This window comes from Photinus pyralis, unplaced genomic scaffold (assembly GCF_008802855.1).
Source record: "Photinus pyralis isolate 1611_PpyrPB1 unplaced genomic scaffold, Ppyr1.3 Ppyr1.4_LG10, whole genome shotgun sequence".
NCBI classification, from domain to species: domain Eukaryota; kingdom Metazoa; phylum Arthropoda; class Insecta; order Coleoptera; family Lampyridae; genus Photinus; species Photinus pyralis.
The window spans coordinates 7174776-7199400 of record NW_022170250.1 but is presented as its reverse complement, the minus strand read 5'-3'; the positions used below and the strand labels follow the sequence as shown (position 1 = coordinate 7199400).

The 24625-nt window shown below is 36.7% G+C and overlaps 1 protein-coding gene and 1 long non-coding RNA gene across 5 annotated transcripts; one reads left to right on the top strand and one right to left on the bottom strand.

Annotated features, from left to right (window-relative positions):
* Positions 1–4357: 4357 nt before the first annotated feature.
* LOC116161011 lies at positions 4358–4887 on the top strand. The gene is made up of 3 exons (XR_004143362.1): positions 4358–4492; positions 4542–4654; positions 4704–4887. It is a non-coding gene; the product is annotated as an uncharacterized LOC116161011 (long non-coding RNA).
* Positions 4888–7897: 3010 nt separating this feature from the next.
* LOC116161502 (myotubularin-related protein 3-like) lies at positions 7898–20368 on the bottom strand. Of its 4 annotated transcripts, XM_031474862.1 has the most exons (8): positions 20202–20338; positions 19616–20154; positions 19449–19568; positions 15626–15842; positions 15468–15575; positions 10612–10686; positions 10293–10501; positions 7898–8995 (listed from the first exon to the last, which is right to left on the bottom strand). In XM_031474862.1, exons 2-8 carry the CDS (start codon positions 20113–20115, stop codon positions 8755–8757), a joined length of 1470 nt encoding a protein of 489 aa, XP_031330722.1. In that variant the 5' UTR covers positions 20116–20154; positions 20202–20338; the 3' UTR covers positions 7898–8754. The 4 variants fall into 4 exon arrangements, with proteins under 4 accessions (XP_031330722.1, XP_031330719.1, XP_031330720.1 ...); XM_031474859.1 differs by having other exon boundaries at positions 19616–20368; XM_031474860.1 differs by having other exon boundaries at positions 7898–8956; positions 19616–20368.
* Between the last annotated feature and the right edge of the window lie 4257 nt (positions 20369–24625).

Below are 24625 nucleotides of genomic sequence, written 5' to 3'. Positions count from 1 at the left end.
GATATAGCCCCCGTCTATATCTCTGCACGCTACGCTACGAGTAAACTTATCTTGCTCTGTAGCGACCTCGGGCTGGGTACGAATAGTGATCCTACCTTACAGAAGGATTCACGTTGCATTTTAATATGACGGCCTTTCTATGTGTTGGGACGTGAGACACGATCAGGAAGGAAAATGATATCGTGCACAAAATTTATTTCGGATCTCTTTTGTATAAATCCGTATCCGTACAATGGTAACCGAGCTACCCCTTCGGGAAGACTATCAGACCCCGCTCGCTCCTTGTTTCGAGCACTCCGATTCCGAATATAATTTAAGATGGTAGTTACGCCCTCTGGCGGTTATTTTTAGAACTTGAAAATATTTTCCAGCGATTCTTCATAACCGATTTACCCAATCATTTTTTTACCCCTAAGTCATATGACGAACGGTTCTCGAGATATGGCCGAGGAACAATCTTATTGCGTCACCCGGTACATGTGAACAGCCCCCCCCCCCCATACTATACCGAAGAAAAGTTAATTGGAAGACCCCCATAGTTTCGTAATGCTAAGACACAAGAGCTGTAGTCCGCACGAGATGAGGAAGCCTAGCATGATACAGCGAAGAATCGGAACTGTATGAAGTACTTCCTCCAAGGAATAAATGGTTACTCGAATCGTACATGGCAACCTCGCACTGATAATATACTCCCACGTACGTGAATACATGAATAAGTACTTAATAAAATATTACAAAGGCATAACCGCATGTACAGTATAGCAAACAAACATGACTCAGTAACGGTACTTAAAGCAAAAGCTTGGAGCACGCCAACACATATCAGCATTATAATAAGTGACGAAATTTAAAGATTGGTGGTTAGTATCAGAGGTTGAAACCCATATGAAGTATAGGTTCCGGTTCCGCACTATTTAGATAGAATTATTTTTAAGTGTTCCCATTATTATTATTCTTTTACATAAACATATTTTTTAGGTTTAATCGAAACTTATTTTTAGCTTACGCGTTCGTTTCACTGTCCTTTTGTTCAGCAGTATTTTTAACGTCCTTGAGGAGTAGTTTCGACTATTGCTTACTGTCTTACAGATTTTACGAGATTTCAAGAAGACTTCAAGAAGATCTCATGAAGATATGAAGGAGTTTAAGAGGATTACAAAATTTGAAGAAGATTTCAGAAAGATTTCAAGAAGATTTTTAGAAGATTTCAAGAAGACTTCAAGAGGTTTCAAGAACATTTTAAGAAGATTTCAAGAAGCTTTCAAGAAATTGCAACAGGTTTTCAAGAAAATTTTAAGTAGATTTGAAGAAGGTTTCAAGAAAATTTCAAAAAGATTTCAAGAAGATTTCAAGACGACTTCAAGAAGACTTCAAGGGATTTCAAGATTTCAGGAAAATTTTAAGAATATTTTAAGACGATTTCAAGAAGATTTCCAGAAAACTTCAAGAGATTTCAAGCAGATTTTAAGAAGATAAAAAAGATTTCAAAAACATTTTAAGCACATTTCAAAGATTTCAAGAAAAATTCAAGTAGATTTCAAGAAGATTACAAGAAGGTTTCAAGAAGATCTCATGAAGATATGAAGAGCATTACAAGATTTGAAGGAGATTTCAAGAAGATTTTTGGAAGTTTTCAAGAAGACTTCAAGAGGTTTCAAGAACATTTTAAGGAGATTTCAAGAATATTTCAAGAAGATTTGAAGAAATTGCAACAAATGTTCAAGAAAATTTTAAGTAGATTTGAAGAAGGTTTCAAGAAGATTTGAAAAAGATTTCAAGAAGATTTCAAAAAGGTTTCAAGATTTCAAGAACATTTCAAATGGATTTTAAGAAAAATTCTAGTAGATTTCAAAAAGATCTTATGAAGATTTCAAGAAGTTTCAAGAGGATTACAACAAAATTTGAAAAAGATTTCAAGATTTCAAAAAAATTTCAAGAATATTTTAAGACGATTTCAAGAAGATTTCGAGAAGACTTCAAAAGATTTCAAGCAGATTTTAAGAAGATTTCAAGATTTGAAAAAGATTTCTAGTGCATTTCAGGGAGATTTCAAGAAGATTTCAAGAACAAGTAGATTTCAGTAGATATCAAGAAAATTACAAGAAGGTTTCAAGAAGATCTTATGAAGATTTCAAAAAGTTTCAAGAGGATTACAACAAGATTTGAAAAGATTTCAAGAAGATTTCAAGAGGTTTCAAGATTTCAAGAATATTTTAAGACGATTTCAAAAAGACTTTAAGAGATTTCAAGCAGGTTTAAAGAAGATTTCAAAAAGATTTCAAGAAGATTTCAAGAACATTTCAAGGAGATTTCAAGAAGATTTCAAGAAAAATTCAAGTAGATTTGAAGAAGATCACAAGAATGTTTCAAGAAGACCTTACGAAGATTTCAAGAAGTTTCAAGAGGATTACAAGATTTGAAAAAGATTTTAAGAACATTTCAGCAAGATTAGACGACTTCAAGAAGACTTCAAGAGATTTCAAGAGTATTTCAAGAAAATTTCAAGAATATTTTATGACGATTTCAAAAAGATTTCAAGAAGACTTCAAGAGATTTCAAGCAGGTTTTAAGAAGATTTCAAGATTTAAAGAAGATTTCAAGAAGATTTCAACAGGATTTCAAGAAGATTTCAGAAAGATTTCAAGAAGATTTCAAGATGACTTCAAGAAAACTTCATGAGATTTCAAGAAAATTTCAAGAATATTTTAAGGATATTTCAAGATTTAAAGAACATTTCAAAATTTCAAAAAAAATTTAAGAAAATTTCAAGGGAAGTTCAAGAAGATTTTAGAAATGTTTCAAAGCGAGTTCAAGAAGACTTCAAGAGATTTCAAGAAGATTTCAAGAAAATTCAAGTAGATTTCAAGAAGATCTTACGAAGATTTAAAAAACTTTCAAGAGGATTACAAGGTTTGAAAATGATTTTAAGAAGATTTCTGAAAGATTTCAAGATTTCAAGAAGATATAACAAAGTCGATTTCGAAAAAATATCAAAATTAGAAGAAGATTTCAGGAAGGTATCAAGAAGATTTCAAGAAAAATTAAAGAAGATTTCAAAAGGATTTTAAGAATATTTTAACAGGATTTCAAGTAGGTTTTCAAGAAGTTTTAGAGACAATTTCGATAAGAAAGTAAGAAAATTTAAGAAAAATTTAAATATTTTGAGATTTTTAGGCGATTTTAAAAAGATTTCCAAAAGCTCTCAATATTTCAAACAGATTTCACGAATATTTCAAGGTTTGAACAAGATTTCAAGAAGATTTCAAAAATACTTCAAGATTATTTCCAGAATATTTCAAGAATATTTTTAGAATATATCAAGAATTCTTCAAGAATATTTCAAAAAGTCTTGGACAAAATTTCAATAAGATTTTACGAATACTTCAAGATTTCAAAAATATTTCAATATTTCAGAAAAATTTTAAGTTCAAGAAGATTTCAACAGGATATGAAAAAGATACGAAGAAAATTTCAAGAAGATTTCAAGAATATTTCTAGAATAGTTGAAGATTACAAGAAAATTTCAGGAAGGTTTCAAGAAAAATTAAAGATTTCAAAAACATTTCAAGAGGATTTCACGATGGTTTCAAAAAGACTTCAAGAAGATGTCGAGCAGGTTTTAGGAATATTTCTTCCCCCTGGTAGGTATGTCTAGGGCCGACTGAGATAGCATCTAATAACTCAAAAAATCCAAGAACAAAAAGAAAAAGGGCCATTATCGGTAAAGTCAAATCTGATATTTTCGGCAGGTTGCATTTGATTAGCAGACTTCTACCCCATGTAATACACCTCTACAGCGGAGATATTCCAGTGCGTTGTACAACCATGCCGTGGTACCCTTAATTTTCGTATGTGCCAATTCCGTCTAGCTAGTGATTGTCTTTTTCGCCACCATCTTTATGACCACTATGTGCGTCAACTGCCCTAAGAACGTAGTCTAATTAAATAATTTGAACAAGAAAATAAATAAAATTGGAAAGTCAACAATACGCCACCTCATTTTCAAGCGACTTTCCGTTGTTTTTACAAACACTCTCAAGAATATGTGTCTTCTTCCTGTGTACCAAGACGCCAAGGTACACGCAATTTATCACCATAAATTTTACAAAGCAAATAGTTACACTTATTTTTTAAGATCGAGTGCATAATATTTGCCCGTGCCACAAACTCTTCGCTATATAAGCGCTAGACGAAATTGATAAAGATTTTAGTGCTGAGAAATGGAGCCAATAACCGCCGTTCTTCTACTGGTCATCCTCTCAACTCCTTCAGACTGTTCGTCACTACGAAACAACATAAAGAAGAGTACGCGACTGGTTGAGTTTGCCAATGGACTAAACTCGTCGATTTGTAGGTAGAGAGAGGAATCTATGGCAGTACAGTGGCAAATTCGAGGGCGACATCCTTTTGCCAAGCAAACGGAACGCGGCGACTAATGTGAATCTTTGATGGCCGGGAGGCGTTGTGTGTTACACCATTACTGGCAGTTTCAGTAAGTACAACTACCCAAGTTCCAGCCAGGCTAGGATGACCTGTTTTAGGTGCATCGGACCGTAATCTGATAATCACCACGCTGAGTACTGGGTTTCCGAATACGTGCGTTTATCCGTACCAGTCGACAACATACTGTGGAGGAAGCGTGGTTCAGATCACGGTAGGTGGCGCTTTCTCGATTTTTTGCCCGAGCAATTCTACTTCCGCAGAATGCCGATCCGAGCGGGTGTTACGCCGAGCTTGGTAGACAGGGGCGACCTCAAACTATGAATTTGGGAACCACCTGCGTACACCGTCACCAAATTATCCACGAATTCATGCACGCCGTCGGATTTTACCACATGCACAGTGTTCCAGACAGGGACAACTACATTACAATTTACCCCCAAAATATTATACCAAGTAAGTCCACCTGACCTAGTTCAATTCAACCATTAACTTTCCCCAGGTGAGCTTTTCAATTTTGACATAATACCAGCGAATAGCGAAACAAGCTTCGGATACCCATACGACCTCTGTAGCATCATGCACTACGATCCGTACGCGTTCTCGGCGAATGGCTTGATGACAATACAACCGCATACGGTAAGCGAAAATATCGAAACGGCACACAGTGAAAGACTGACTTTTCAGACGCCAAACTGCAACATGGGATGGGTCGAAGATTTGAGTCCGATCGATGTCGGCAAACTTAGGGCCATGTATTGCCCTATTGGTAAAAAATAATTGTCGACTCTCGTATTGTCTACACTACACTGTAAATAATAATATGGTATATTTTTCTTTTATTTCCATTTTTACTACTTTTTGTTTTACTCGTGATCGTCTTTCTGCAGAAGTCCGCTAAACAGAGGAATTCCTCCGCTTTTTGCATCTTATAGGTATGCGAGCATTAGTTTAAATTCGAGAAGTTGATGCGATGGGTACAGGGTCGAGATGATTTCAAATTCAAAACAAAAAGTACCGTTGGATATAGACACCGTTGACACCACAAGTACCATTGGCGTATATCGAGACACCGCTGGAAATCATTTTTACACTGGAAAACAATGAGTTTCCTATTCAACAATCTACAAAATACAAAGACTAAAAGTAAGTAACCTTGAATTTGAATAAATGAAATCTGACGTTAATGCAATACAAAACTTGATAAGTGAAAGAATGGCCATCACAAGTACCTAGATTTAAAAACGCCTCCAATCCTTCCCCATGTGTGAAGGAATACATTCTGAAGTCTCTTACATAAAGTACAGATACAATGCATTGTTATATTAACCGGACCTTCTCCAATCCGGAATGCCTGGATATGATGAATGATTCTGATAACCGAAGAGCTTTGATTAGCATAATCCCGCTCCGGCAAGATAGGTAACTCGCCCCTGGTTTCGAGTCTACAGTTGAATGTCGAAGACAATCACGGAATTAGGTGTCGTAGCTCAATTTTGACTACAGTTTACAGTTTTTACCCTCTCGTTCTTCTCCCCCCCCGACTGCTTCATTTACGGAGAAAATGTTACTTTACAAACAAGAAGTCTGCACGCATACACACATCAAAACAATTCGATAAATTCCGCGTTTAAAGGTATGATCAAAACTTATATGAACTCTCATCTCACATAAAATCCTCTACAATGAAAAATATATGCGGAAATCACTGCTAGAAGACAAAATAGGTCTCTCTAAGCCCTTTTCTTCTTTTAGTTTTAATGTCATACACGTAAGTGATATCGATCATTGGCCGACTAGGAACTTCGTTTAAATAAGCCAGGGTTAAATGGAAGAACAGATGGTACAAGTTTTCAACTACCAATCTGAACTTCGCCCTTTTCAACTTAACGGTGAACATCTATGTTTTTTTACTGTACCTGCTTTTCTTTTCTATTCACTTTTTTTTAATAAATGGATATTATTATATTACTTCTGGTCAAGACCATGTAATCAAAACATAAACATAAATTAAACAAGCATTACACCAAAATTACAAACAAAAACATAACGGTATCAAATATGTGATTCTGCATTGAGGTTAAACCAAGTAGGTACGTTTCAAAAACAAAGATTGAAACACACAAAAAATATAAAATGCGGCATCATCACAATTAATTTTGCTACAAAATTTAATATCAATTTGACGGCTGGTTTTTTTCTTGGTGAGGTCTTTTTTCCCAGCTTATTTTTATTTGGTGAACTAGACAGGATGTGACTCACCTTTGGTGCAATAGTCCTTTTTTTAAAAACAATATGGAAAATTACACGGCCTTGTAATCAAATTTCACTAAAAACGAAATATGTGGAAATTATCGAATCGCCACTCATTTATCGCACATAGATTCTAAACTGAAGAGGTCTGCTTAGCGTAATCTCGCCCCCGCAAGAGAGTTAGCGTCGCCCCTAGTTCGGGGTTTCGAGCCTACAGTTGAAAGTCGAAGACAATCACGGAGAACATTGTTAGTTACAAACAACAAGTCAGTACATACATCAAACGAATCGGTAATTTCCACATATTAACATAAAATGATCAAAACTTATATTAATGTTACTTCAGGGACAAGAGCAAGTAATCAACATAAATTAAGCAAGCATTACACCAAAAAAGTAAACAATTACAAACAATAGCATAACGGTATCACATATATGATTATGCATTGCGGTTAAACCAAGTAAATTTCAAAAACAAAGATTCAAACACACAAAAAATATAAAAGGTGACATACAAAACACAAATATGATATAAAGAAATGCAAAAATTACTACCTGCATTACATAACACAAATAACAAGAAACATTTATGGAGCGATGCGTTCACGACCGCTTTTAAGACAAGATGATCAACGTAATCCCCGTTCGTGCTATTTAGATGGCGCAGGCAGCTTTTTCCCACCTAAAAATTGCATGGTTGCCAACTCTCAAAAATGATGTATCGTCGTAAGTTGTATATACAGGGTAGAACCTCTCAGTTGTGAACTCTCTATACGAAAATGTTGGCCACACTCAACAATTCCTTAGATTTTAAGCATTCACTTATCCTGAATGGTTTAAGAAAATAATTTTTGAATAGACCTTTGCATCTCCCATTTCTCAAAAACTATGACAGATTGGCCTACGGCCTACGCATATCTTAGAACCATTGAATTCAGAATAAAATGGCACATTTAGAACAAAAATAGAAAATGGTTTCTATTTAAAAAAAACAAGATGGCGCCAACATCCGGTATTTACGAAAGCGGCGCCATCTTGAAATTATTATTATGAACCAACTTTCCTATTTCAACTGCAAGTTTAAAAACGTGAACGTGAATCACCCTGTAGCACTTCAAGTGTTATGGTAGCAGCAAAGTTACCTACCTTCTAGTCGCACTATTGAAGAAGGATATGAGTGATTATTGAATGCAGTTTTAGTTAAATAGTGTATATTTTGTCTCATCTACAATACATTATAATGCATGTATATTATTCTAGTACAACTACCTTCTTTTGTCTATTTAAGTAAATGCAAAATCTATCAAATTGAAAAATTAAATCCTTTTAGAAAATGTGGGAATCCCGCTAAAAATTATATTGTTATAATGCCCATTTTTATTGCTTCTAAACGAAAGGGATTAAGATGTTAAAAATCGGAACTGACTTTTGCAATTACTTCCCTATTAGAAAATAATATATTACAATTAGTACACGCCCGCCCGTCGGCCATCGGAACGTCTTTTTTTTTAATCGTCTGCGAAAGTTTTGAAGTGTTTTTTCTTCGTTAACATTTGCTCGAGACAGAGGTCACTTCAAAACCTTTGAGTCCCAATAGTGTATACATATATTGTCACAATTGATGTTTACCGTCTAAATTAAAGTGATGAAAAGCATTAAAAATATTCCATCACAGCATTTCTCAAGAACATTTCCTTTTAAAATCACAGTAACCTTTATTTAATGGACGTTAACAGGATTACTAAAACTAAAAAATGTGCATCACTTTAAAAATAAAGCTATAAAAACGGTTTAAGAGTTGGACAGGAAAATTGAACATTGATCAGAAAGCGTGGTTATGATTATACACCGTGGAAGCTACATCGGAAAATTTTTCAGTTTCGTAGCCAACTCCAAACACATCACAAGATTCGACATAAAATGTAGGTTAAAATAACATTTCGACTAAAAACGTGACCAAAAACAGTGCACTAGAAAATATTTACAAAACCCAGACAGATGTAAACCTAAAAACATTGATATAATACAAAAAACTTTACAATAAAAATAATACAATCAAACTTAATTACTGGATGCTGTTATTTGCGGATTCGCGGTCGTCGTTTGCGGGCCCACGTGCTTACAGTGGTCGGGTATCTCGGCGCAGTCGCGGCGCAACTTCGCGAAGCACGTCGTGCATACGCGCACCGGACTGAACAGCTGCTCGGACGGCAGCGGCGTGCTGTTCTCCGAACAGTCGGCGCAAAAGATTCGGCCGCAATTTCTGCAAAATGTCCATTGCTCACTATTCTCCGTTTCTAAACTAAGAGGAGCGTTTTAAGGAACTCGCGCTAACAGTTTTCACTTGCAATTTGGCCGAGAGGGCGCCGATTTTACACAGTGACCAATGGCAACTCTGATGTTTTTCAAATTAGCTTGGCGTTTTTGTGATTTAATTTTTCAGCTAAGGTTCTTATTGTAAATAAGCTAACCTTATTCATTTAATCGGTAACAGATTGAAGTATAAAGTCACTAAATATAGAAAGTACCGCAATCCATTGGGCTCGTGTGTTAGAGAGAGAACGCATGATTTTTGCCCAAAAATGGCGGAAGTTTCCAGATTCTAGTAACTTTAATGTTAGGGATTGTTCCACCTGTTTGGAGATATCTGTATATATTTTTATAAAACATGACAGTACTATAAAGTTAGGTTATAAAAAATGACAGCTATTCAGATTTTATTTGTCAATTTTTTTAAGTTGGCAGCAAATTTGCCCAAAAATGGCGGATGATTGCGGTACTTTCTATATCTAGTGACTTTACTTAACAGCGCCCTCTATTGAGCAGCGGTACAAACATGTCACAGTTTAAAACTCTAAAATGACGCTTATGCATTTATGCATTAGATGTCGCTGCAAAAAATTTAGCGTTAAAAGTTGGACAATTCGAATTCCTTATTATTGGTATTATTACAGTGAGTGATATGGAGGTAAGCTGGGCCACCATTGTTTAAGTGAAGTGGAGGTATTCATCGGCTTTAAATTTTTGCAGAGACATCTAATGCATAAATCCGTAAGTGTAATTTTACAGTTTTGGAAGGTACATGTTTATACTGCTACTCAATAGAGGGCGCTTTTAAGTATACCTAAACCTGTTACCTATTAAATGCATACAGCAATCTGTTGTTTTTGTGTATCTGTGTTACTTGTAAGTGCACGTTTCTCCTTAAGAAAAGTTAACGTCCGAGTTCGTAATGGGTATCGGTAATAATTTTATTATAACTAAGTTATCTGTAACTCATAGCCACTAAGTGCCTTTATAATCATGATCAAAACAAAAGGGGCAAACCCTCAGATCTCCTTGTAATGATTGCTGCTCTAGTGATTTCAAAAGTGACAGGGCATGTGAATGAGAATCATTCCCCCTGCTCAGTAGGTAGCAATTTAGTAAAAATTAAAAGTAAGTTATCAGTAACTCATAGTCCCTAAGTGCCTCTACCATGATAAAAAAAAAAGAATTGTAGGCGAAAGGAGCAATTATACTAAAGTTAGTAAATTTAGTGGTGTAATTCAGGCTTTGCAATTTACTCCTCTCAGTCTATAAACAAAGCGTAATAATACCTGCAGTGGTGCTTCCTCCTTCCGAGCCAGAACTGCGTTTGGCAACCCGTACACCTCGAGACCGCATGGTCGGGCACCCAGAGCGTCGAGATGCCCTCGGGAAACGCCGGCCCCTCCTCCACCGCCTCCCATGATATGTCCGAACGCAGCGATTCGACCGCCGACGCTTGGCCCTCGCCCGCGCTGCAATTAGAATCCACCACGGAATTCTAAAAACGAACCCTAATGTCAGTTTAGACGTGCAGAAGGTGGATATCGGGGGAGTTAAGGAACGAGCAAATACACGCAAAAGCCACAAGTTCGTACAAACGAGACTGACCATTGCTGCCATCGGCGAATCAACGCACTCGCTTGCGACCCTCAAAAACGAACTATCGCCATCTTCTTTGTCACTCTAGACAAGATAAGTTTACTTTAATGCAGCTCGTTATCCAGGATTTTTTAAAAATCTTTTTTGAATCAAAATAAACATTTCTTGAATTTTTTAATGTCATATTTAAAAAAAAAGTTTAATATGCTATCTTTATAGATTAAAAAATATATTTATTGAATAATCTGCTGTTTTCTAAATAAGTATGCAGATTCAAGTAAAACAATGTCAGATCTAATCTTTTTTTTAATGAAACACCCTGTATTTTGTAATCTAAAAAAGTAGCATTATTACATTCTCTTTTCAAAAATATAGCTGGCCAGGGATGACAGTAAAAAAAGATTTCAGTGATTAAAAAAAAATGATATAAAAAATGTTAAAAAAATCAAAAAGATTCAGAAAGAATTTTGAACTTTTTTAATCTTATATTTATGAAAAGAGAAATGAATATGCTATCTTTTTAGATTAAAATATACAGGGTGTTCCCTTTAAAAATGAGATTGGGTCTGACAACTTTTTCACCTAATCCAGTATACTATTCATTTTGAAAACAAAAAGAACAGATGACGCCTATATTACTTTTTATAGTATAGAATAGGAAACATGTTCATCTGATTTTACAAAAATATATGGGGTGGTCCATATTAAAAAAAAACAGATATACAAGTATCAAATGTTTATAACCAAGGGCCTTCGAAATAAACTTTTACATATTTAATAGAAAACATGTTCAATATGACTTTTACAAAAATATATAGGGCGTTCCATATTAAAAAAGTGAGATTTACAAGTATGAAATTTTGAAGCCAAGGGCCCTTGAAGTAAACTTTTACATATTGGATAGAAAACATGTTCATCTAGCGTTTTAAAAAAATATACAGGGTGTTCCATATTAAAAAAAACAGATATACAAGTATGAAATTTTGTAACTAACGACCCTCGAAATAAACTTTTACATATTGGACAGAAAACATATTCATCTGACATTTTATAAAAATATACAGGGTGGTCCATGTAAAAAAACTGAGATATACAAGTACGAAAGTTTGTAACTCAGGATGTTCATCAGACGTTTTACAAAAATATATAGGGTGTTCCATATAAAAAAACAGATAAGTATGAAATTTTGTAACTAAGGACCCCAGAAATAAACTTTTACATATTGGATAGAAAACATGTTTATCTGACTTTCACAAAAAATATACAGGGTGTTCCATATAAAAAAAAGTGAGATATACGAGTATGAAATTTTGTAACTAAGAACCCCCGAAATAAACTTTTAGATATTGAATAGAACATCTGACGTTTTACAACAATATACAAGGTGTCCACATAAAAAAACAGATATAGATACAAACATGAAATTTTGTAAGTAAATACCCTCGAAATAAACATTTGACATATTGGACAGAAAACATGTTTATCTGATTTTTTACAAAAATATACGGGGTGTTCCATATAAAAAACTGAGATACACAAGTATGAAATTTTGAAACTAAGGACCCTCTTTAAAAAGTAACACAGATAGCATCTAAATAATCTATTATTATTATTATATATGGGATAGAAAACATGTTGACATTTTACAAAAATATACAGGGTGTTCCATATAAAAATTGAGATACACAAGTATGAAATTTTGAAACTAAGGACCCTCTTTAAAAAGTAACACAGATAGCATCTAAATAATCTATTATTATTATATATGGGATAGAAAACATGTTGACATTTTACAAAAATATACAGGGTGTTCCATATAAAAATTGAGATATACAAGTATGAAATTTTGTAAGTAAGTACCCTCGAAATAAACATTTGACATATTGGAGAGAAAATATGTTCATCTGACTTTTTACAAAAATATATAGGGTGTTCCATATTTAAAAAAACTGAGATTATAAGAGCATGAAATTTTGTAACTAAACACTCTCGAAATAAACTTTTACATATTGGACAGAAAACATGTTCATTTGACTGTTTACAAAAATATACAGGGTGTTCCTTATTAAAAAAAAACATATACGAGTATGGAATTTTGTAACGACCTTCAAAATAAACTTTTACATTTTGGATAGAAAACATGTTCGTTTTTTTACAAAAATATATAGGGTGTTTCATATTAAAAAACTGAGATATACAAGTATAAATTTTGTAAATAGGAACTCTCGAAATAAACATTTGAGATATTGGATAGAATAAATATCCATCTGACTTTGATCAAAATATACAGGGTGTTCCATATAAAAAAACTGAGATATACAAGCATGAAAGTTTGAAACTAAGGACCCCCTCTTTAAAAAGTAACCAGATAGTATCTAAAAAATCTATTATTTTTACATATTGGATAGAAAACATGTTCTTCTGACGTTTTACAAAAATATACAGGGTGTTCCATATAAACACTGAGATATAGAAGTATGCAATTTTGCAGCCAAGGGCCTTTGAAGTAAACTTTGACATATTGGACAGAAAACATGTTCATCTGACTTTTTACAAAAATATACAGGGTGTTCCATATAAAACACTGAATATACAAGTATGAAATTTTGTAGCCAAGGGTCCTTGAAGTAAACTTTTACATATTGGGTAGAAAACATGTTTATCTGACTTTTACAAAATATACAAGGTGTTCCATATAAAAAACTGAGATAAACATTTCATAGCACTAACATTTAAGGAGATGCCCTGTATAATTGTCGAAAATGGGACGCCCTGTGCAAAGCGAGTCAACGACTGTGGGTAGGAGAAATTTGTACATTGTGCTTTTGTATATATAGTATACTTGTTAATCTCAGTTTTTTAATGAAAGCACCCCATAATAGATTATTGAACAAGTTAAGATATTATAAAAATATACAGGGTGTTCCATATAAAAACTGAGATATACAAGTATGCAATTTTGTAGCCAAGGGCCCTTGAAGTAAACTTTTACATATTGGATAGAAAACATGTTCATCTGAGGATTCAGAAAAGAAAAATACATAGGGTGTTCCATATAAAAAACTGAGATAGACGATTATGAAATATTGTAACTAAGGAGCCTCGAAATAAACCCTTTACATATTGGACAGAAAACATATTCATCCAAAGGTTTAGAAAAATATATGGGGTGTTCCACATAAAAAAAACTGGATATACAAGTATGAAAGTTTGTAACTAAGGACCCTCGAAATAAACTTTTACATATGGGATAAAAATCATGTGCATGTGACTTTTTAAACAAATATACGGGGTGTTCCATGTAAAAAACTGAAATATACAAGTCTGAAATTTTGTAGCCAAGGGCCCTTGAAGTAAACTTTTATATATTGAATAGAAAACATGTTCATCTAAAGTTTTACAAAAATATACAGGGTGTACCATATTAAAACAGTGAGATATACGAATATGAAATTTTGTAAGTAAGTACCCTTGAAATAAATATTTGACCTATTGGATAGAAGTTCTTCTAGCGTTTTACAAAAATATACAGGGTGTTCCATATTAATAAAACTGTGATATAAGACTATGAAATTTTGTAACTAAGAACCCCCGAAATAAACTTTTAGATATTGAATAGAAAACATGTTCATCTGACAAAAATATACAAGGTGTCCATATAAAAACAACTGAGATATACAAATATGAAAGTTTGTAACTAAAGACTCTCGAAATAAACTTTTACATATTGGATAGAAAACATGTTCATCAGACGTTTTACAAAAATATATAAGGTGTTCATATAAAAAAAAACTGAGATATACGAGTATGAAATTTTGTAAGTAAGTACCCTCAAATAAACATTTGACATATTGGATAGAAAACATGCTCATCTAAATTTTTACAAAATATACAGGATGTTCCATATTAAAAACTGAGATATAAGAGTATGAAATTTTGTAACTAACGACACTCGAAATAAACTTTGACATTTTGGGTAGAAAACATATAGGGTGTTCCATATTAAAAAAACTGAGATTGTAAGAGTATGAAATTTTGTAGCCAAAGGCCCTTGAAGTAAACTTTTACATATTGGATAGAAAACATGTTCATCTAGCGTTTTACAAAAATATATAGGGTGTTCCATATTAAAAAACTGAGATTATACGAGTATGGAATGTTGTAACTAACAACTCTCGAAATAAACTTTTACATATTGGATAAAAACATGTTCACATGGCGATTTACAAAAATATACAGGGTGTTTGTATCTAAGGACCCTCAAAATAAACATTACATGTTGGATATAAATTCGTCTGATTTGGTACAAATGGACATTGTAATACTCAAAAAGAGCAAATTAAGCACGTTTTTGCTTACCTATATGGGATCATCATCCGATCCTGATCCAATTCAGACTGAAAACTAAGCGACTTTGCGTCATCTAACTCCTACTCAATGAAATTACACGACCACTTGCAGTAAATAGGTCTTGGCAAAATTCAAAGAATTCACAAAAAGCACTCAGACGTTGTAGTTACCACGAGCGATATTCAGTGGGGAAAACTGTACGACCTTCAACTTGGGTAAACTCTCCCAACACCATCAATGAATCGAGACTTGCAAACAGAGACGATCAAGTATAACTGTCACATATTTTATGTCGTAAAGTACAATTACAACTGAATGAATTATAAGTATCGTACATTTTAGGAGGTTCAGTCCAAACAGTCTGAGAAACTGTAAGAGATTCTGCTTAAAAACAAAATCGTGAAGATATGGACGAAATTCAACTACTGACAGTACAAAATGGCGGGCATTCGGTCAACTAACTTGTATTTTTCATTTCGGATTTTGCTGTAACAATGCGCCGATTACATACTAACCGTGTCGTCTATTCTCTCTCCGTCATTGTAGTTGCACTGGTGACAGACCTGTTTGATTAGCGCCTGCCGATACGTATGCAGCTCCCTCTGAAGTGCCTCCTCCTTTCTCTATAAAACATTAATGTCAATTCACAGTAGATGCCGATGTGGTATAGTACCTTTTGCTTTTTTATTATTTGCCATAACCTATCTTGCATATCAGATCGTAAGGGTACTAGTCCGTCGTCTCCTAACCTAGACTGATGCAGGGCCACGCTCTTCTGTTCGCTGACAGAGCTGAGCGTCGTTTCCCAGTTGTTCCCGCTAGGCGTACGCGAGTATAGAGGTGGCGTAGAGTAACGTGAATTTTTTCCGCTTGTATTATTACTATTATGACTAAAAAAAAAAGATTCAGTACCCTGTGGACACCCGAAAGTAAAGTGCCTCCTGGAAAATACACCACATTTAATTTTACAACTAAATAGAACGATTTGTTTCTGCACAAGTTAAGATTCCAGAACGGTCCAGCATTAGGTGTCGTAACTGGTTAGTTATTTACCACTCCAGTGAGTGTCTCCTCAGGGCGAAGTGTTAGTTTACAAACATGTCGATAGACACATCATATTTCGAACAATTCGATAAGTTCCACATGACCAAATATATAACATCAACTGGGGGCCAAGACCATGTAATCAAAACATAAACATAAATTGAGCAGACATTTACCCCAGAACTAAAAGCAACTTCAAACAATAAAATTTAACAGTATCAAACATGTGATTCTGCATTGAGGTTAAATCCTTTCCTCTTCTTGTAGGTCGCGCGGTTGCCAGTTCTCAAAAATGTGTGTATCAGCGTAGAATGGAACCTCGTCGCGCGGTTGCCAGCTCCCAACAATTTGTGTATCAGCATAGAATGGAACCTCTCGGATTTTAAGAAAACGTCACAGAAGACGTTAGTCAATACACATGTCTCTCTCGCACGCTGCTTAAGATTGCGACAACCGTACTGTCCAGTGTGAAAGAGAAGAACGCAGCGTAACTTCTGCTCGTAATGCACGCATCGATGTAAGAGAGTGCGCACGCGCTCTCTCCATGTGATAGAAGCAGACAGAAATAGCAATTACACTAATTTTAATTAAGGGTAGTCTTGACTTAATTTTTTTAGGCAAGCCATTTGCAATGTGGAACCGATCCTTCATCCACACGGTACAATAAAGTCATAAGAAAAGCAAAGAGGGAGTTCTGGAGGAAACACTAGAAATGCATTATGACTCCTAAAGGCCCTTTCAAAAGAATGCAAAGGGAAGATAGGAAACCGCGAGGGAAACCGAGTAGGAAACCTTTGAAAAAGTACTGGAAGTCACACAGAAACTAAAAAAAAAAACACATTAGAGGTCTTGCTCCCAGCACCCTTTCCAAAATCCTTAACCCTAAAACCTAGGGACAATTGAAATCTGCTTATTCCAGTGTGTAACTAGACTAGATGGGCCTATCATCGCCGTTTTGTTAGCATACGCCGTTTTATATTGTTTTACCGTACAGAATTTTTCTTTTTTTGCTGAATTCCTGTTAGAATATAATTAGGGTGGTTTTTAGGTAACGTTAGAATTTTAGAAAATACGAAAAAAAGGAAAAAAATTTTTATTCGGCTCAAAAAGCACCAATATTCCGATAGTTTCTTCTTCATTTCTTCGTGTAATGTATACCTATTCGGTTTTGGATACTTACATAAATAAGAAAGTTGCGTTTTGCGCATGCGCAGTACGATTTTTTGCACACGCATTTTATTTCCTTTCATTAGAGGGACCTACCGTTCAAATTACTCCATAAATAAGAACGTTGCCTATTACGCATACGCAGCATAGACAATTCAATTCTAAAACGTGACCGATTGATATAGGAGACCCTCAGCGACTGGCGTTTAAGAATAAACGCCAAAACATGAAAAAAGTGTCATCTATAGACAAGGGTGGGGGGCATAAAACGTAATTGTAAAAACCATTCGGTCTAACTTGTGCAGAACCGTTGACATTGCTCGGCTTCGCCTCGCACATTAAAACATACAGAGGAGACATGTTTCGACTTCGCCGCCTCGCCTCTCACCTTTACTCAAATCGCCGAACGCGATCGAACAGTAGAGGAACCCAACGTAAAACACATGGTTCTAGCTCTCTGCGCCCAAATATGAAATGTGAGATCTATAAGCAACTTTGGGGGGGGGGGGGGGGGGGGATACCTCGTACCAAAAACCAACCCACAAAACCGCAACTGTACACGTTACCCCATTCTGTCACTACGGAATCATACCTTTACCGCTAGGGGGGGGGGGGAGGCGCCGCCTTTCAATCGATATATCTTCAAGACTACTCGAGATAATAATATCCAATAACAGAACAAAATTGAAGTTTGTTACATTTGCGTAAGCGGCACTATAGACAAAAAAATAATAAGCAAGATAAATAAAATAAGAGTAAACCTATTACAATGTAATTAAGTAACTAAATTAAACCATGACATTACATAAAAGAAAACAAATTTCAAAATTTCTGATAGAGGAGAAAAATTAATGTCTGCATGTCTACAGTATATGTCAAAATTACGCGACATTATGAAGGAAGGGGATTTTGATAATGTTAGTTTTGGGAAAGTATCATTACATTCTCTGCTCACGTTTTCGAGTACTTCGCGAAAAAGTGCCTCAAAAACGACACTCGCGCCTTCTCGTCCCACATTGCAGTGTTGCCAGTTCTAAAAACCGTCGCTACTGACCATGAGAGAGGTATCTCCTATATCTACCCATATAGAAAAAACATAGACGAAGTCAGGTTCTCTTCGATTTTCAGATCGGCGATGAAAAATTTGGTGGGAGAGCGGCATTCTTCATCTAGCGAATTGCGCACACGCAGCATAGACAATTCGATTCTAAAACGGCGACCGGCGTTACCGAATAAACGCCAAAATATGAAAAAAGTGTCATCTATAGTGGTGGGCATAAAACGTAATTATAAATACCATCTAGTGTCCAACACTTGTGTAGAACCGTTGACATTGCTCGGCTTCGCCTCGCACATTAAAACATACAGAAGAGACATCTTTCGACTTCGCTGTCTCGCCTCTTACCTTTACTCAAATCGCCGAACGCGACCGAACGATAGAGGAATCTAACGTAAAAAATAGGCTCTACTTCTTTGCGTTTCTGAATAAACGCCCAAAAGTGAAATAAGTGACATCTATAAGCAATTTGGGAGGAGGGGGGCACGCGACCTAATACCTCGGAAGCGCAATCGTACTACGAAACTAACCCATAAAACCGCAACTCGATACATTACTCCGTTCTCTCGCTACGGCGTCACACCTTTACCTATACGGAGTGTGGGGGGGGGGGGGGGTACGACTGGGCGCCTATCAATCGCAGTCCATCTAGGAAGCCGACGCACAAAACCGCAACTCGATACGTTTCCGTTCGCCCACTAAGGCCTCCTAATCTTACCTTTACGCGGAGTGGGGGGGGGGGGATATCTGATCCATTAGAAGCATCGCGACGTCCCACATCCTCGCCACCTTCGCTTCCCGAAACGCATTTTTCCTTTTAACCCCCCCCCCCCCCCTTCATTGCGTAATTGGGACAATCGGCTGGCAGATTTGTTTACCAGTAAATATAGTGCGAATTGAGACTTTTAAAGACGTACCAAGCACGTTGTGCGTTGCGCTGCATTATCCGAGTCACGTTTTCGAGTAAAAAATTATTACCACGAAAGCGTTTGGGTCCAAGGTGCAAAAACTTTCGTTGCGCTATATTTGGAGTTGCAAGTTACGTTAAAAAACTCAGTTTATTAATCAAAGTTGTGCACTTAATTTGATGAGAGGTGGTATAGGAACCTGATAAGAGCTTATTTTGCCTACAATTTATAGCTATAGATTTGTGTATTTTCCAGGAGTCATTAACACTACTTCCAGTTTAGTTTCTATTGTCCAATATTAAAAAAAGAAAAATAGTTACCTATGTTTGCCGTGTATAAACTTAATATTTTGGGCGCACACTTTACAGAAATCGAAATTTCCATTAAATACGTCGGGACTTGAAAGTCGTTCAAATCCGTTCATTTGTTTTGGCATCGAACTGCAAAAGAGAGTCAAAAAGTGAGAAGCGCAAGCGAGCCAACTTACTTGCAGGTGACATTTTCAGAGGTCAAGGTCTCCGTGCTGGTCTCGACGGAATGTAACGCGCTAGGATTCGCCGGATGAGCTAAGGTACGTTCCGACCTACTTTCACTAGCCTCCGTGCACTCGGTGTCCGAATCGAGTTCGGCCGTTCTTAAATCACCGTTATGATTGATGTCACCTTTTAAATGAGTCTTTGGAATGTCAAAGGGCGGTCTTAAACATATACTTTCAAAACCGTTGACATCGCAAAGATGCTTCGCTACGTTTACCGCATCTAAATTTGTTTCGTTAACATTATTATCAGTCTTTTGGTTATTTATCACATCACAGTTCACCTTGAAAGCACTTTCGTCCGAACTACTACAACTAACGGCACTACTTCCAAAATGATTATCACGACTATCAATTGATTTATCGTCACTCTTCGTCGTATCACTTTCTTCTTGAGCAATTACGTTACCTTCGTCACAATTTAAATTCGTTAACATCTTCGACGAGTCCATTAGATCGACCGAATCGTCGCTCAACGCTTGCAAGTTATTCTTGTAAATGCAGTCGTTATTACAATTATCAATCGCGTCTAACTCACTGTTTAGGTACTCGCTCGGTGTCGGTGTTATGCAGCCGTTCGAGTTGCAAAACCCATTCGTTACCTGCCCGTTTCCCTGAGACTGAGGTATGAGGTCGTCGTCTTGAGGTAAAGTAGTTTCGTTTAGGTTGATGCCGTTCATTTTCCTGCAAATAAGATTTGATGTAGTAAAATTTAATTAATATTATAATGTTAATTAATAACTAGATAGGTCCTGGACCTACCACCGTCGTTTTGTTAGCACACGCCGTTTGTTATTGTTTTCCGTTTGTCAATTTTTTTTTTGTTTGTTTGATTGTTGTGATAATCTAGTTTGGTTTGTTTTTAAGAAACATTGGCACGTTATAAAATGCGAAAAAAAAGGAAAAGAATTTTGATTTGGCTCAAAAAAGCACCAATATATCGAGTCTCGTTTTTAGTCAAACTCGGCGTATAAGACTTCGCTAGCGTAAGTTGATTCACAAATTCCGCCGAAAATTGGGTATTTTTACGTTTGTGTTTTCATTTTTTCGGTGTAATATATACCTACTTTTGGATACTGTATATTATCTCGTGTCGTTCCATGCTATAGATGACATACGATTCTGTTTTTATTGTACACCAATTCTTTATCATTTACCGACATAAATAAGAGTCAAGTTCTGCGCATGGGCAGTATGACTTTTTGCGCATGCATTTTGTTTGCTTTCATTAGAAGGCCCTGCCATTCAAATTTCGTTAAAATTACTCCATAAATAAGAAAGTTGCCTATTGAGCATGCGCAGTACGATTTTATAGAAGACAACGTAAAAAATCGCACATTCAAACACACAAAGAAGAGCCATTGTAGTAATGAAACTCTAAACCTTCCCCATATATTTATTTACACAAATCGCCGTCGATTCTAGAACGCGACCGAGCGATAGTGCAATTCAACGTAAAAAACGGCATGCTTCTAGCACCCGTAAACGATGTGTGGGGGGGGGGGGCGATCCGCGATCCGCAATCGAACCGCGAAGCCAACGGACAAAACCGCAACTCGATATGTCCACCGGTTCTCCCATTAAGGCGTCATAACTTTACCTCTACGCAGCGGAGTAAAACCGCCGTCGATTCCAGAACGCGACCAATCGATATAAAGGGTTTTTCAACAAGAACTTTGTTTTTCAGTTGTGGCAACACCGGCAACATCATAGTTTTGACATTTAGTTTTTTGACGTATTCGTAGTAGATGCATGGGCAATTGTTACAATGAATTCAATTTCGCTTGAAAATCGCATTAAAATCATTAAAATCCACTATGAAAATGGTGGTTCTGTTAAAGTTACGTTTCGAAAAATTCGTGATATTTTCGGACAACATAATCGTCCTTCTGAGACCGCTATTGGCGCTATTAAGAATTTGGTCGTTAAATTTGAGTCGACAGGCTCGATACAAAATGTGCCAACACCAACGCGTGTTCGACCGGGTCGTTCAACTGACAACATCGCATGCGTGAGCCACAGTGTTGAAGCAGATCCAAATTTGTCAATTCCTCGACGTTCTCTACAATTGGGGTTATTCAAAACCACCACATGGCGAATTTTGCGTAAGGATTTGGCTTTGAAGCCTTACAAGGTTCAACTGGTCCAGGAATTGAAGCCGACCGACCATTCACATCGCCGTAGATTCGCTCAATTCATTCAGGAACAACCCGCTGGTTTTTCTGAAAAAATCATTTTTTCAGATGAAGCCCATTTTCACTTGTCAAGGTATGTCAACCAAAATTGCCGCATTTGGGCTTCTGAAAATTCTAGAGCGATTATTGAGAAGCCTTTACATGCTCAACGTGTCACTGTATGGTGCGCTATGTGGTCTGGAGGGACGATTGGACCGTTTTTTTTTCGAAGATGAGGCTGAAAATGCGATAACGGTCAATGGATCACGCTATCGCGAGATGTTAACAACTCAATTTTGGCCTATTATTGATGACGTGGATATCACTGACATGTGGTTTCAACAGGACGGTGCCACATGTCACACAGCCAATGAAACGATCAATTTATTGCAAACCAAATTTCCCGATCGCATAATTTCACGGAACTCAGCTGTTAAGTGGCCAGCCAGATCGTGTGATTTAACACCACTGGATTATTTTTTGTGGGGCTATGTTAAAGACAGAGTCTATACGGAGCCAATCGAATCGATTGCAGCCTTAAAAATCAAAATCAGTGATGTGATTAACGAAATAGACCCGTCATTTTGACAAAAAGTGATTAAAAACTTTGATGAAAGAATCGACATCTGTCAGCGTGCTCGTGGTGGACATTTGCCAGATATCATTTTTCATTCATAATTGTAATTCAATAAAAATTTTAATCATCTTCATCTAATTTTTTTTGTTTTATTTTGTTTTAGAAAACAAAGTTCTTGTTGAAAAACCCTTTAGGAATCCAACGTAAAAAACAGCATCGTTCTAGCACTCGTCTGCGAATAAACGCCAAAATATGAAAAAAGAACTCTCTATAGGAATTTGGGGGGAGGGGGTACATATACCACTAACGTAAATGCCGCCCTATCCCAAGCTTGTATAAGACCGTTGACACATTGGTCGGATTCGCTTCGCACCTTAAAACACACAAAAAAGACACATTTCGGGCTTCGGCGGCTGGGCCGCCTCGCCTCACACATTCATTAGAATCGCCATCGGTTCTAGAACGCAGCAATATAGTAATCCAAAGTAAAAACCGCAACTAGCCCCCGTCGTTTCCGCATAAACGCCAAAATTACCACGTATAAGCAATGTGGGTGGGGGGGGGGGGGCGACCCGACGGCTCGGAAGCGCAATCGAACTGCGAGGCCAACGGACAAAACCGCAACTCGATACGTCCTCCCGTTTTCCAGTTAACTTGACCTCTACGCAAAGGAGGGTGGATAGCCGGATGGGGGAGTGCGAGCTCAAATCGCCGCCGATTTTAGAACGCGACCGATCGATATAGGAATGCAACATAAAAAACGGCATCGTTCTAAATCTCGTCGTTTCCGAATACAACGCCAAAATAAAAGAAGTTACTTTTATGAGCAAATTAGGGAGGTGGGAGGGGGATGCGACCCAATGCCTCTGAAGCGCAGTTCAACCGCGAAGCCAACACTCAAAATCGCAACTCGATACGACCTCCCGGTCGCCCGCTACGGCCCTCCAAACTGTACCTTTACGCGGGGGGGGGGGGGGCCACATGGCCCGTTGATAACACCCCGACGTCCCGCGTTTCACGTTTTCAAGTAATTCGCGAAAAAGTACTTAAAAATGTCACTCCCCCCTCCTCCCCCCCCGTCCACGAAGTAAGAGGCCAACGCAAAAATCTCAACTCGATACGACCCCCTCGTTCCGCCGCTACGACCTCTAGACTTTTCCGCCATTCCGCGGGGGAGGGCAGGGGGATGCGAGCGGTACACGGCGCGTTCGAAGTCTTACTAAAAAAGTTGAATATCTTACTAAAAAAAGGGAAAGTTGACTATTTTAGATATTTTTATGTATTAGCACTGGCGTCTCCACAATTTTTTTTAAACCCTTTTCTGAGATTTGGTCCCAAGTTGATATTTTTAAATGCAACACCCAGTATATCTTAACCTCAATTTTTTGCATTTTTTTTCTGATTCCCTATACTTTATTATATACCTAATTATACAACATGTTCCTAAATATGATCTAAATACGGTAGTGCCAATTCTTTGGCTTATACGATGATTAAAAGTTCATATAAACATAAGCCTGCTTCGTTACGGATCTACAGGGTGTTATAATTTCACGATTGTTTAAAGTTTTTTCTTTTCTTTCGCTCAAATTTGAAATATACGCTGAAGGACTCACATCATTGGTCATGTCAATGGTAGTGAGAATCTACAGGGTGTTGTTTTTTTAGGGGTCATCTTGCATTTTCTATCCTTGAACATTTCTCAGTGCGCCACTGGTAATGTGAAATAGGAATTTAATTAAATTAATTGTTTGCAAACTTTTTGATCTCTTGTCATTTTTAGCGCATTTTTTAAGAATTAAAAAAAAAGTGCTACTGTTTGCGTTTTGTCCGTCCGTCCTCCAGACCCACTTCTACCGTTTTGAACTACTTCTAGGGAAATGGTCCTAGAGTCCTGGAATTTTTTGCAGTAGGTAGCCTATACCTTGAAGATGTGCCAGACGGCCATCTGATTTTTCTGTCTAAAAGGGGGGGTCCCCCACGAATTATTTCCCGAGGTGCTGTTTAATTAATTAATTTTATCTCTCATTGTATTCTAATTAACGGTCTCAACAAAAGGAACCGTTTTCTACCAACTACTGCCCTTCTTTCTGTCCTCTTATGAAAGTACGGGGTGGAGGGGGAGGGGGGGAGTGGAACTAGTTTTATCCTTCATGGTACTCTAATGAAAGGTCTCAACGAAAGGAATTAATTTCTACCAAAGCCCTCCTC